The 14,568-nt window shown below is 41.7% G+C and overlaps 1 protein-coding gene across 11 annotated transcripts in view; it reads right to left on the bottom strand.

Moving 5' to 3' along the window:
* WDPCP (WD repeat containing planar cell polarity effector) overlaps positions 1-14,568 on the bottom strand; it is a 297,766-nt gene that overhangs the window by 91,128 nt on the left and 192,070 nt on the right. For all 11 annotated transcript variants that reach the window (XM_084800209.1, XM_084800208.1, XM_084800204.1 and 8 more), the window contains one exon: positions 1,557-1,659. In XM_084800209.1, coding sequence (XP_084656335.1) covers positions 1,557-1,659 — 103 coding nt within the window. The remainder of the gene's footprint in view (positions 1-1,556; positions 1,660-14,568) is intronic.

Here is a 14,568-nt window from a genome sequence, read left to right as displayed (position 1 = left end):
TTTAGGTGCTTTCTGGGGAATCTGAACTTGAGTCCCCATGCCTGCAATGCAAACAGTAATTTTTATAGGCATTAGCTGCATGGCTGTTAAATCATGCCAAAACATCTCTGCAAAAGGGAACATCTATAACTGGTTTGCCTTGCGTTTCTGGCTTTGTATCCCCACCAACACTACACCTTGAGGGCTGGACTTGACCATGGCATTTAAGAGAAGCTAAAAAAGTGCCTACTTTGGAAGCAAAAACCAAAGTGTAACATGACTTACTGAAGAAAATGCTCATGATAGTATTTCAAGCCCGTCCAAGGTGGAATCTTCAAAAAATGTGTTTATGAATTACAAAGACATGTGAAACCAACTCTGCTAAAATCCTGGGAGTTATTAGTTTGTTTGTTGTTTGTTTGGCTATGTTTTTTTGAGACAGGGTTTCTCTGTGTAGTCTTGAGGGTCCTGGACTCGCTTTGTACACCAGGCTGGCCTCGAACTCACAGCGATCCACCTGCCTCTGCATCCTCTGTTGGGATTACAGGCGTGCACCACTGCAAATGGCTGGGAAGTATGCCTTTAATCCCAGCACTCGGGAGACAGAGGCAGGCGGATCGCTGTGAGTTCGAGGCCAGTCTGGTCTACAAAGTGAGTCCAGGACAGCCAAGGCTACACAGAGAAACCCTGTCTCAAAAAATCAAAAAAAAAAAAAACCACCTAATTTTCAGTATCAGCAGACGCAGCAGCATTAGACGAGTCAGTGTAAGCTTCTGATCTATCTTTATAATACTACATTGAAAAGTGACACCAGCAGCATGTGAAAAATAAAGCACACGTGTGAAACCCGAGACTCCTTGATAAGGGGGAGAATTATTTTGGATATATCTATGTAAGTTGCTGTGTTAGTTCATCTCAGTGCTGATGTTGATAACTGCCTCTTTCTCCCCAGAGCACATGAAAAGAACAACACGGGACCAGTGAGAATGCTCAGTGGTGAAGGCGCTTGCTGCCAAGCCTGACCATCTGAGGTCCAGCCCTGGGATCCACACAGAGAAAAGGCAATGGATCAACTCCCACAGGTTTCTGTTCTCAACACATGTGTTTTGGCATACATGCACGCACACACACATCATCATTATCATCATCATCATCATCATCATCATCATCATCATCATCATCATAATAATAACAACCATAATAATCATCATCATCTCTGTTTTTATATTCTGCTAAACAGTGACCTTTACCATTACTACTTATAAATTTCTTGTAATTCAAATAAATCAATTATGCCCTACAAACACAATAGAAATGACACTAATAATCTCCCAGAACCAAAACACTTTTAAAAAATTATATTTTACATGCATTGTTGTTTTGCCTGCATGTGTATCTGTGCGAGGGTATCAGGTTACCTGGAACTGGAGTTACAGGCAGTTGTGAGCTGCCATGTTCCCAGCTACATGCTGGGAATTGAACCAAAGTCCTCTGGAAGAACAGTCGATGCTCTTATCTGCTGAGCCATCTGTCCAGTCCCTGAACCAAGCACTTTTAACAAAGTCATCCGCCCTTACCGACTCCAGACGAGACCGACTCCACATCAATGTCATCTGCTCTTCTTCTCGCCACCTCAGCCAGTGCCAGTTCACCCATATCCAAGGCAAGGTAATGAATATCCTTTGGAAATAAAGAAGACAAAGGCTTGACTAAAAAGCGATCTTGATAAAGTTATAAAGTAGAGCCTGAAATGTTCAGATAACAAAATAGTTGTGGACAGTGAGTACTCTTTTTTTTCTGTTTTAAATTTATCAGTATTCTTTACAATCAGAGGATAGTTTTTCTTAGAGAATACAGTTATAATTATTTTTAAGCCATAAGGCAAAAGCATGTCCCTAATAAATTAGCACTCAGTTTTATTGAAAATTAAGGATTTAGTGGGGAAGGGAGTTTCTACACACACACACACACACACACACACACACACACACACACACACACACACTTGCTATGTGGTCCAGACTGGTCTCAAACTCTTAAGCTCAAATGATCCTCTTTCTGCCTTTCAAAATCTGGTCCTGCAATGAATGCCACTGCCTTATCTCTATGAGAGCTTGACTAAATGCTGTACTAAGTTCTGTATAAGGACTTTTACATGGAACTTTATTTTTGTGAGCCCAGAAAATGTGCATGAATACTACTACTACTTTTTAAAACTCAGTTAGGTTATAAATAATACAGATGAATTATAGTTCCAGACTCAAAACTGCATCTAGTAGAGACCCAGATCATTACAAGCCAATTGTTACTTATAAAAACTGACAGATTTTAATGGCCATAACTTGTACACATTGAAGCTATCGAGGAAGGAGTTCATCTTTGATCTGAGTGTTGAAGGAATTATGAGAAGTATATTAGGAGAAAAAGCAGCAGCGTGACCGAGATCTGGTGCAGATGTGTGAGAAGCAGGAACTCTGTGAAGGGACAGCAGGCCTGTCCCATGGAAGAAGTACTGGGCACACGGGAGAAAGCTGCGGAAATCAAACTGAATAAGCACAGGAAGCAGAGCCCTGAAAAGGGCTCCACAGTGTGCAGAACAGCCACGGGAATAAAAATTCTACTGCAATGAAAGTGGAAAAAGAATATAAACAGACAGTCTATGATGAATAAATATAAATGCCCTATAATTATGTAAAGATATTTCATATTATTCAAATAAATGTAAATTGAAAAGACTAATTTCTGATTTTTGAATTACATGAATGTGTAGGAAAATGTCGTTCTTTTGATATATGCACAGTATGCAATGAATCATCACATGGGGAGTTAACACTCATATTGGCTAAGTTTCTAAAAGTTAATAATTGGTAGCAAGGTCTTTGGGAAACAGACACGTTTACTTAGAACATCATTACTAAAGACTTTAGAGATCAAGGGACAGCAAACTGTGTCCAACGCATCAGACTAACCTGTGTCGGCACACTCCTCAATCAAGGATGGCTTCTGGATTTTTAAATAATTGAAAGAAAGATCTGTGATCAACTACTGTTGAAGGGTTGTGGAATTAGCATCAGCTACAGACTTGAAAATATTTTAAACTGAAATTACAAGGGAAAATTGCTTCTGTGAAACATACTGTGATAAAAATCATTCTGATGAGAATTAAAATTGTTTGAATTGCAAGTCATGTCAGGCCTGCACTGTCAAAAGATGTGTTTTTAAAAGTGATATCTTTATTCCTACACAAATTCCCAGAAATATATTCTGATTTCAAACCAGAGCAATGTTTTTCAGGCCTATATGTATGTGTAGGGAAAATTTCCATATTCCAAAACCCATTTGGTGTGCAATTAAGGAGCTTCTACTGGAAATGATTTGCAATGTAATGACATGCTAAAGACATTCTAGCCTTTCAGTTAATAGAATTCTAAAAATGTTTCCAACCTGTGAATTTACTCAATGAAAGCCATGTCTCATGGATGCACACTGGCATTTGTGGTACCAGTATGTACACGTGGAAAGGTACTGGCAAAGGCTTTGAAGCATGGAAAGTCTCATCGTGAGTCAGGATCAACAGATGAAACTTTCTGATAAATTGAGAAGTTGGAGAATGCCACTGTTTCATTTCAGAGACACTCTATTTCTCATCTTTGTAAACGTGTATTACAAAAAAAATTTACTCAGTGTACATAATTTTACGATATTTTACATTTTATCAACAGAAGGTTTACTGGAGGGTTTGGGAGACAGCTAAGTGAATAAAGCTCTTGCTACTCCACATTACAGAGAGAAGAAACCCAGAAACCACGTAATATGCCCTGTAGGCATAAGATCATTATGTAGTTTAAGTTCTGATTTCCTGCCTAAATGTTGTATAAACTCTGCCCCCCACTTGTCCCCCTGATATGTCAATAAAGCAGCTTACAGCCAATTGATGAGCTGGGGAGAAAATAGGGCTGGACTTCTTGCCAGCCAGCGGAGGAGGAGTTAGCAGAGTAAGGAGGGGATTCAGGCAGGGGATTCAGCCACAGGTCCAAGGAAGATCAGGAGGAAGGAGCTGGAGCCGAGGAAAGCTACAGAGTGCAAATACCGCTGGGAGTAAGAAAAAATAGTATAGAGGGTTAAGAACAGACTTAACCTGCCTCAGACTGTGTTGTGAAGCCTTGTATTATAAAAGACTCTCCATTATCTGTATGATAGCCGGGTTAAGAAATAAATCAGGAAACAAACACTGTTTTCTATAAATAACAGCAACAGTACCCTCCAAGAGGCATGCTCCGTCCCAGAAGTGCACCTCATTATTAAAGATGACACTCCCTTAGAGTGAAAAGATGGGAGAAGGCATTCTAGCAAGTGGAACTAGGTAAAAAGTAGGCATTGTTGGGGTTTGCACGTGGGTTGGTGTGGGTGGCCTGCCTTCTGGTACTCGGTGGAAGAGTGGAACAGTGTCCCAAGGGTAACCTGAAGCCCAGGAGCCCAGGAACCCCTCAGCTCTGAGAGCAAGGAGGCCTCCTCAACAGAGACGATGCAGCTCCCGAGGGAGGCTTGCCCCAAACCCTAAAGGGCTGAGGAGCCTCGGAGCCTGACCTCTGCTCCTTCTTCTCTTCTTCTTTCTTCTTCTCTTCTTCATTTCTTCTTCTAACAAGTGAGTCACAGCAGATTTATTAGAGGGACAAATCCAGGAGTAGCTGCCTCTGCTCCAGGGAGGAGAAAGCAGGAAGCTGGGCAGATACAGCCTTTATATAGGGTTCCTTAGGGGGCGGAGCTTTATGGGACAGGAATTTCCAGAGTGTGGATTGGTGGGATTTCAAGCCTATGCTGTGGAAGAACTCAGAGATTGGTGGGTTTTGTCCAGATTTCTCACCCCAAATTACTATAATCTGGGATGAATCCTACTGAGGGGCTGGAGATGGCAGTTACAGAGGTCTGGGGCAGAGAGGTGGGGGATGGGCGGCTGGAGCTTCTGAGGCAGAGGTTTGGCCACTATTCTGTCTTGGGGGATAATAAAGTTTAGAATGTATCCAAAATTTACAAAAATCTACTATGAAGCCCAGCAGGGTATGCGCAGGGGCGCAGGTCTGAGGGGTTCGAAAGATGAGGTCCTCAACGCATTCTGAGGAGGAGGATTGTGTTCCAGAGCTACACAGAAATGTGCGCCCCTGAGAGCGGCCTGGTTGGGAGAAAACACTTAGCGCAATGTATTAGAAATACCCAAGCCTAGATCATCCAAGATGGCATTGATCACACACTGTGCCTGATCTGCAGAACAGCACTGACTGCACAGCCACCAAAGGATCATAATGAGAGCTCCAAAACACAGTGCTAGTGTTTCCCAGAAAGAAGGAAATCCTGTCATATATGCCCTCCCGCGGCAGGACTGTGGAATCATGCTCTGGTAAGCTCCCAGGGAACCCTGGTCACTGACGCTGTGGCAGCCGCTGCTTTTCGGGTTGCGGCCCAGCACAGGCCAAGGAGATAGCGTTCGAGGAGGAGTTGCTGTTTGAGTTGAGCCCAAGCAAGGACTGCACTGCCCACACTACAGGCCTCACAGACCTCCTCTTATGGGCCGGGGCCATGCTCAGTGCCTAGACCTCGATTGTGCAGAAGTGGATACTGAGGGCAGCACCAAGGCAGGAGCCCATGGTGGATGGAGAACATTATGGAACCAGAGACTAGGGAGGTGCAAATCAACAGAGCCACAAGTTCCCCAGGACAAGAAGCAGACTGGGCCAACATCAATGGCTTCTGTGAGCTACTCAACGAGGACTTTGGGGGGAGGGTCTCCATTTGCTACCTGCTTGATGGCCCACGGGATCCAGTGACCACAGGAGTAGGAGGCCATCCACGCTTTGATGGCCAGCAACAATCCGGCGAACTGAACGGGAGCAGGAGAGAGGACCCCGAGGACTAGGAAGCAGGAGAGCTGACCCTGAGGACACAATAACAGGAGAGCTGTCCCAGAGGTCTTGGGAGCAGGTGAGCCAGTCCTGGGGACATGGGAGACTGAGAGCTGGCCCTGCCTTGAGGACACAGAAGCTGGAAAACTGGCCTTGCCCTGAGGACATGGGAGTGGGAGAGCCAGCCCTGACCTGAGGACACAGGAATGGGAGAGCAGGCCCTGCCCTAAGGGAATGGGGGCAGGAGAGCCAGCCCTGCCATGATGACACAGGAGTGGGAAAGTGGGCCCTACCCTGAGGATACAGGAGCAGGAGATCAGGCCATGCCATGACAGCTGGCCCTGCCACAATGACATGGGTGCAGGAGAGCAGGCCCTGCCCTGAGGACACAGGAGCAGGTGAGCCAGCCCTGCCATGATGACATGGGAGGGGGAGAGCGGGCCCTGCTCTGAAGACACAGTAGCAGGAGAGGGGGCCCTGCCCTGAGGACAGGGAATCAGGAGAGAGGGCCCTGGGCTGAGGACATGGAATCAGGAGAGAGGGCCCTACGCTGAGGACAAGGGAGCGGGTCCTGATCCAGGGCTCTGAGTGGACCTCACCCCAACATCTACCCCATGTATGACCTGCTGGAACACAGGTAGGGGACAGACCTGCAGATTCAAAGAATAAGAATCTTGATGACACACGGCAACAGCGGGATGTCCAACCACAGTCCCAGTGAGGATGTAGTAACGACAGTGTAGGCCTCAAACCAGACCCATGACTCCTAACAATGAACATTTGAAAGTAAATATATGTGGGCAAAAGGCTGTACTGTGTGGTTACACTACAGCTTCTGTGACAAGATTTTTTGTTTGCCTGTTTGTTTTATTTTACTTGGGGAAGGAGAGGGATTTTGGTGCATGATGTGTAAATCACAGACATTCAATAAAAGTAAAAAAAAAAAAAAAAAGGAAAAAAATCTGCTATGTATGTAGTAGGCTGAAGCAGGAAAGGTTGTCATCATGAACAGCTCCCATGACAGTTGGCAGCAGGCTTTCTGAGACAGGAAATGTGTCCAAACTTGAAAAAGTCAGAAAACTCAAATGGTACACTGTAAGGAAAATAAGAATAAACCCAAAGCAGCAGACAGGGACAAAGGATTAAATAAAGGCAATGGTTAGTGACAAAGAAACAATACAACAGAATAAAAATCACAATTCAAAGAATCAATCAAAGAAGAGATGGTTTTATAAAAATAAAAACAATTGACAATTTCTTAGCTAACCAAAAGCAAGAGGATCCAAAATAATAATATTAAAGATAAAAAGGGAAGACATTACAACAGATACTAAGTGACAGTTGTTACTCAACTCTAAGTGGGACACTGATATGGCCCCTTCCAAGGCTCAAGGAACATTAAGGAAAAGGAGCAGAAAGAATGTAAGGGGGCGGGTGAGGAGGATGAGGGCAATAAGCAGGCTCTTTCGGGCACGACATGGCCCTTGCACTGGGCCTGTCAGTACTGGGTCAGAGACTGGGGGATGGCTCCTGGAGCCTGCCAGTCCCCACTGACATATGCTGGGGCAGGGGAGACATTTCTTCAGTTGTGCTAACCCTCTATGCTCTAGTGGCTAGCTCCATATCCATGCCCACATTGGGAGGGGTGGTGGATGGTCAAACCCGTGGACCACAAAAGTGAAATGAAAAGGACTTGTGGGGGGGAGTACATGTGCTTAAAATACATTGTTTGAAATTCTCAAAGATTTAATGAAATATTCTTTTAAAATCAAAACAAGATATGAAAGTTGGAGTGGCACTTATATATAGGAGGGACTGGGCCTGTTAGGGCTGAGAGAGGGTAAGAGAGGAAGGAGTGAGTTACTGTGTTGAGAATGTGCTACGTCTATACATGTATGAAATTGTCAAAGAGTGTTTACTATCTGTCAAATGATGAGGTAAATTGGCTTTAAAAGCTAATGAAGTTTTTAAACTTGTCCCTTCTTACTTGTTGATGTCCTTCCTGTAATAAAGTTGTGTCATCAGAAAACACTAATTTCTTTTCTTAAGAGCTCTCCCTGGTTCAGGCACAGTGGCACGTGCCTATAATTCCAACACTCAGCAGGAACCAGCAAAAGAACCACTCCAATGCAAACTCAGTAATAAATATAAGAACAGAAATAAAAACAGGAAGAACACAATAGACCAAACAAGCTCAAAGTTGGTTATTTTGAAAAGACAAAAATTGACAAACCTATTCCTAGACGAATTAAAAAAGATTTGAATCAAATAGGAAATAGAAAGAAGAAATCACAACTGGGCACAGAAATGCAAAAGTTTTTAAGATAATATGGGCAACTCTATATCATAATTTTGATCTAAGATTTTGATTTAGGAATTCCTAGAAAAATGTTCAGGAATAAGAAATCTGAGTATCAATAATAAGAAACTGAATTAGGAATACAAAAGTATCTCATAAGAAGCCCTGAAATTGAATTCTACGGCAACTGCAGTAAAGCCAACACTTCTCAAACTACTCCAGATAACTAAAATGAAACCTTGTAGGCTCATTTTATGCAGTCAACATTAGCATGATAACATGGCAGATAAGAACACTAACTGGAAACAAACATATTCATAATGAGCATCATCACCACAAAAATCCTCAATGAAGTATTAAGAAACTTTTCAGCAGCACATTGAGAAGTTTACCATGCTTAACTCCGTGACAGGATTGTTCAGTTAAATCAATAAATGTGAAACACTTCATTAGTAAGATGAAGGACAAAACACACATGCTATCAATAGATGCAGAAAATTCAGCATGTCTTCATGATAAAAAAAAAGGAGGCAGTGGAGAGATGTAGTAGAAATATTTTTCAACACAACAAATGCCATATCCGACAAACCATTAACCAGAAAGCGTGTCATCTAAGGTAAGGAATAGCCAGGCCATTAAGCAAGAGAAGGACATAAAATGTGTTAATTCAGGAAAGGAACACATGAACTAGTCTCAGCTGACAGATGACATGATTTTATACACAGAACCCATCAAAAGGCTATTAGAACAAATAAATTCATTAAAGTTTCTATATAAAAAAAAAATCAGTAACATATCTATATATCAACAAAAAAACATGAAAAAAAAGAAGACAACCCAATTTATAAAACTTCATAATGCTTAGTAGTATGGCCAAGAGGTAAAAAGAAATATGTACAATATAAGTCACTGATGAGAACAATTAAAAAGATGCAAATAAACTAAAAGAAGTCTCATGTTCAGGACGGGAGCCATTAACAATATAGGTTAAAATATCTATATTATCTAAAGTAATAATCTACAGATTCACTGTAATTTCTAGGAGATTTCCTATATAGTTTTCCCACAGAAATAGAAAAAAATCCCTAAATTGGTATACAAGAAAACATATTAAATAGCCAAAAACAAAACAAACAACAAAGTTTTCAGCAAAAAGAACAAAGATGGGGACTTTCTACCACCTGACTTCAAAATGTGCTGAAAAACAACGACATAGCGTAATGAGGGCATGAAAAAATAAATACAAATGTCAATGGAACAGAACCCCAAGTTAAACCACATTTATAGCAAACTCTCTCTTCTTTTACCTCTTGCTTTTGGGTGGTGACGCTGTAGCGCTGGGGCAAAGACAGGATATCCTAATGCTAAGCAAATGCTCTACCACTGAACTATACTCCAATCCCAGGCAACTAATCTTGGAAAAAGCGCTAAGAACACACAATTCTGAAAGCAGTCTCTTCAATAAAAGATGTAGGGGAAACATCATGCAGAAGAGTAAAACAGGATTTGTGTCTTTTACCACATACCATATACTCAGCTCAAAATAAAGCTTGGCTCTTAAATTGAAAAGCTACTATAAGGAAACACTTATGAGTAAAGTTCCAGGACACTGGTCTAAAGAGAATGGGACTCTAAGAGCACAGATAAGACCAGCAATAGTGGGAAAGCAAGACTCTATCACATTAAACAGCTTCCTCATAGCAAAGAAATCCACAAACACAGTGAAGAGACACACAGGGACTGAGACATAATATGTGAAAACCCCACAGTCATAGGACGCTAATATCCAAAACATTGCCCTGATCAGACTATGACGTCACATGCAGTTTCTGAATTCTGACATTTTACCTTTCCCCTATTTCCTGCCTTGTTCCTCTTTCCCCACTTTTAGATCTTTAGCTTCCCCTTTCTATTTCCAAGTCATATGTGTGTGCATATATATACAGATACATATATGTATATAACATATATACAATACATAAATCTAGAGTGTACATATACAACTAAATACACACTATTCGTGTAAGCATGACTTATTTTCTTTAATATGATGCTCTGTCATTCCATCTATTTTCTTTGAAATGGAAGTATCATTTTTCTTTTTTAAAATTTTTTTATTTAAGTAATTTATTCAGATTATATCTCAGTTGTTATCCCCTCACTTATATCTTCCCGTTTCCCCTCCTTCCCTCCTCCATCCTATTCCCCTCCCCTAGATCTAAGAAAGAAGGGGTCCTTGTCCCCCCACTATAAGATCACAGGCTATCAGGTCTCATCTGGATAGCCTGCTTATTCTTCCTCTGAGTGTTACCAGGCTCCCCACCAATGGGAAGTGGTCCAATAGGATGCACCAGAGTTCATGTCCAAGTCAGCCCCTGCTTTCCACACAATTATGGAAAATGTGCCGTCCATTGGCTAGATCTGGATAGGGGTTCTAGGTTTACTGCATGCACTGTCCTTGGTTGGTACTGTAGTTTCAGCTGACCCGCCTGGGTCCAGATCCGCCAGCCTTAATGGTCTTCTTGTAGGTTTCTAGGACCCTCTGGATCCTTCTATTTCCCCATTCTTCCTTACCTCTCTCACCTAGAGTCCCAGTAGGAAGTCCCAGTATCTACCTCAATCACTGGCTAAGTGAAGACTTTCAGAGGACATCTCTGTTGGGCTAGTGTCCAATTATAAGTGAGTATATGCCGTGTGTATCTTTCTGGGTCTGGATTAACTCACTCAGGATGATCATTTCTAGTTTTATCCATTTGTCTGCAAATTTCAGGATTTCCTTGTTCTAAATAGCTGAGTAGTATTCCATAGTGGAAATGTACCACAGTTTCTTTATCCATTCTTCAAATGAGGAACATCTAGGTTGTTTTCAGGGTCTGGCTATTATGAATAAGGCTGCTATGAACACGGTTGAGCATATGTCCTTGTTGTGTGGAGCATCTTTTGGGTATATGCCAAGGAGTGAAATAGCTAGATCTTGAGGTATCCCTATTATCAGTTTTCTGAGAAAGTGCCATTTTGATTTCCAAAGTAGTTGTACAAGTTTGCACTCCCACTAGCAATAAAGGAGTGTTCCCCTTTCTCCACATCCTCGCCAGCATGTGCTGTCACTTGAGTTTTTTTATCTTAGCCATTCTGATGGGTGTAAGATGGAATATCAGAGTTATTTTGATTTGCATCTCTCTGATGACTAAGGACGTTGAACATTTAAGTGTTTCTCAGCCATTCGAAATTCCATCTGTATATGTACCACATTTTCATTAGAAAAACAGTAATAAAATAATCTAGCTTCTTCCTTTCCTTTGTGTGCCCTTTATTTCTTACTTCCCTAGTTAGGACCAAGCATTAAACTGAATAAGAATGTACAATTGTTCCTCACTGAAGAGGATGTATTTTCAATGTTTTCTCATTCAGTATAATGTTGACTATAAATTTACATAGATAGATTTTTGACGTTGACATATCTTCCTTCAGATCCTATCTCATCCAGGCTGCTGGCATATAGGGATGATAAAATTTGTCAAAAGCTTTCTATGTAGCTATTGGGATAATCTTGTGATTCCCGCTTTGAAGTCTATTTATTTGTTATAATACACTCATTATTTACCTAGTTTGGACCACCCTTGTATTCCTGAAATGAAACTAACAGTTCTTGGCATGTACTTTTCGTACTGTGGTCTTTAATTCAGGCATCAAGTATTTTACTAAGAATTTTACATCTATGCTTGTGCTGGTTAATTTCTGTCAAGTTGACACACACCTAGGTAGACCCAGAAACAGGTGGTCTCAGGAGGGGAACTGCCTCCATCAGACTGGCCTATGAGCATGTCTGTAAGGCTTTAGGGTCTCATTACTGATATGGGAGGGTTGTGGGAGATGCTACTCACGCAGGGGAGGTGGTGCTGAGCTGTTTAAGAGAACAAGCTAGGTAAATACAGAAGCAAAAGAAGAGATGCCATGTGAACGTGGACACAGGGCACCACACTAAAGCCCTGAGAACAAATTTGGCCTGTCTCTGATGTGAAAACAAAATGTGTCCATAGTTTTTTAAAAAGCACAAAAACAAAAACAAAAACACAAAAAGCAAACAAGAACACATGGAAGCAAGCCAGTCAGCACCATTCCTACCCACCTGGTCTCTGCTTCAGTCCCTGCCTTGAATTCCTGCTCTGACTTTCCTTCACAACAACTACATGAGTAAGATGGAATAAACGCTTTCCTCTCTAAGTTCTTTTGATCATGGTATTTATCACAAGAGTAGAGAGCAGATTAGAAGAATGTTTATTAGGGCAACTGAACTTAAGGTTTGTTTTGTTTTCTTATACCTTCATCCAGTTTTGCTGTCAGGATAACATTGGTTAGCATGGATCTATTAATATGCCTCCCAGTTGGTTCTCTTGAACAGCTCGAGGAACACAGATGTTGGCAGTACTTTAAAGTGAGTGTTGGGAAACATTTTTTGAGATAGTGTAGTAGTTTTAATGAGGATGACTGCCATTGGCTCATATATTTGAATGCTTAGTCACCAGGTAGTGGAACTGTTGGGAAGGATTAGGAGGTGTGGCACTGTTGGAGGGGATGTGTCACTGGGCTCTGAGGTTTCAAAAGCCCACACCCAGCTCGGTGTCCTTCTCTTGCTCAGCCTGCTGCTTGGAGACCAGGACACAGCTCTCAGCTGCTTCCCCATCTCCATGCCTGCCTGTCTGCTGCAACGCCCTCCACCATAATGATAATGGACTGACTGTCTGAATCTGTAAGCAGTCAGCAATTAAATATTTTCTTCTATAAGTTGGTCATGGTGTCTCATTACAGGAATATATAGGGTCTTATACTGTGGCCAAGGCTAAAACCAACTCATGGCAATTCTCCTGCCTCAGTCTTCCAAGTACAGAATTGCAACTTTGAGGTATCATGCCTTAATCTAGAAAATTACTAAGACTTGAATCTCATTCTTCATTATAAATGTTTAATTTTCATACACTTTTTTATTTATCTAGCTAAATCTTATTGTTTTATTCATTTTCTCTAGATTCCCAGGTTACTGCCTTTATTTAATTTGAAATTATTATTATTTTATGTATGGGTGTTTTACCTGAATGTATTAAGCGTAAATATGCATGCCTGTGTTGGGGGTCTGTCTGATGTATTTTGATGCTAATAAAAGGCCATCACACCTGGGCAGAGCAAATGGAACAGGTATGGCTAAGGTTCCCGGGCTTGGAGAGACAGAGAGAATCTTGGGAAGAAGAGAGAACAGAGGAGAAGAAAGCCATCATGGGTTAGGTGGAGGAGAAGCACATGGCCGGCATGGATGGAGATTTGGCCCAGATAAAGAACATTAGCAAGTGTTTGGGATTATGGATGGGACGTAGCTTGATAGAAATTATTAGAACCAGATGGCATGGGGTTGGGACAGGCATTCCATACCTGCCCCACTATGGGAAGTAGTTTAGGGGATTAATATTTGCCCTGTCCCAGGTTAACTAAGGCTATTTTAAAATACAACAAATGTCTGTGTCTTGACTGATTGCTAGTGGGTTATCCTGCCATAATAATAATTATAGGCCTGATAATAAACTTTACTGGGCAATACTGATAATTTAACAACAACATGCCTGATGCCACAGAGACCAGAAGGGCATCATATTCCCCCCAAAACTGAAGTTGCATATGGTCGTGGCTGCTGGGTTGTGATATGTGGCTGTTGGGGATTGAACCTGGGTCCTCTGGAAGAGGAGCCAGTTCTTTAAGGCACTGATCCATCTCTCTTAACTCCCAGGTTTCTTCCTTCTCCTCCTCTTCCTCCTCCTCCTCCTCCTGTTCCTCCTCCTCTTCTTCCTCCCCCTCCTCTTCTGTGTAGCCCTGACTATCCTGGACTCACTTTGTAGACCAGACTGGCCTCAAGTTCACAGAGCTATGTCTGCCTCTGCCTCCCTGAGTGCTGGGATTAAAGGCGTGCACCACCACATGTGGCTCCAGTTTGTTCTCTTAAATAGAAATTCTCTAGTTAACCTCCTGGATTCCAGGGGACTCTGTTGTACCATCTACTTTTCTATCTCTAATTTTATTAGTTTGAGTTATTATCTCTTTGTTTTGGTCACCTTGGATAAAAATTTGTTAAACTTGTTTATCTTTTCAAAGAATTCTTTGAATAAGTCTATGTATTATCCCTACAGTTTTCATTTTATCAGTGTATGCCTTGTTATTATTTCTTACAGCCCAATGCCTTTGGGTTTGGCTAGGTCTTGATGAGAAGCTAGAATACATCATTAGGTTGTTTTAAATCTCTCTAAATTTTCAATTTGAGAGCATTGCCAACTATAGATTTTCCTGGCATAACTGCTATGCTGTATCCCAAAAGCTCCGATATGACACACCTCAGTTTTCACTTGATTC

Source organism: Acomys minous, assembly GCF_964271855.1.
Source record: "Acomys minous genome assembly, chromosome: 10".
In the NCBI taxonomy this organism is placed as follows: Eukaryota; Metazoa; Chordata; class Mammalia; order Rodentia; family Muridae; genus Acomys; species Acomys minous.
The sequence above is the reverse complement of the archived record's forward strand: the minus strand, read 5'-3'. Positions and strand labels throughout refer to the sequence as shown.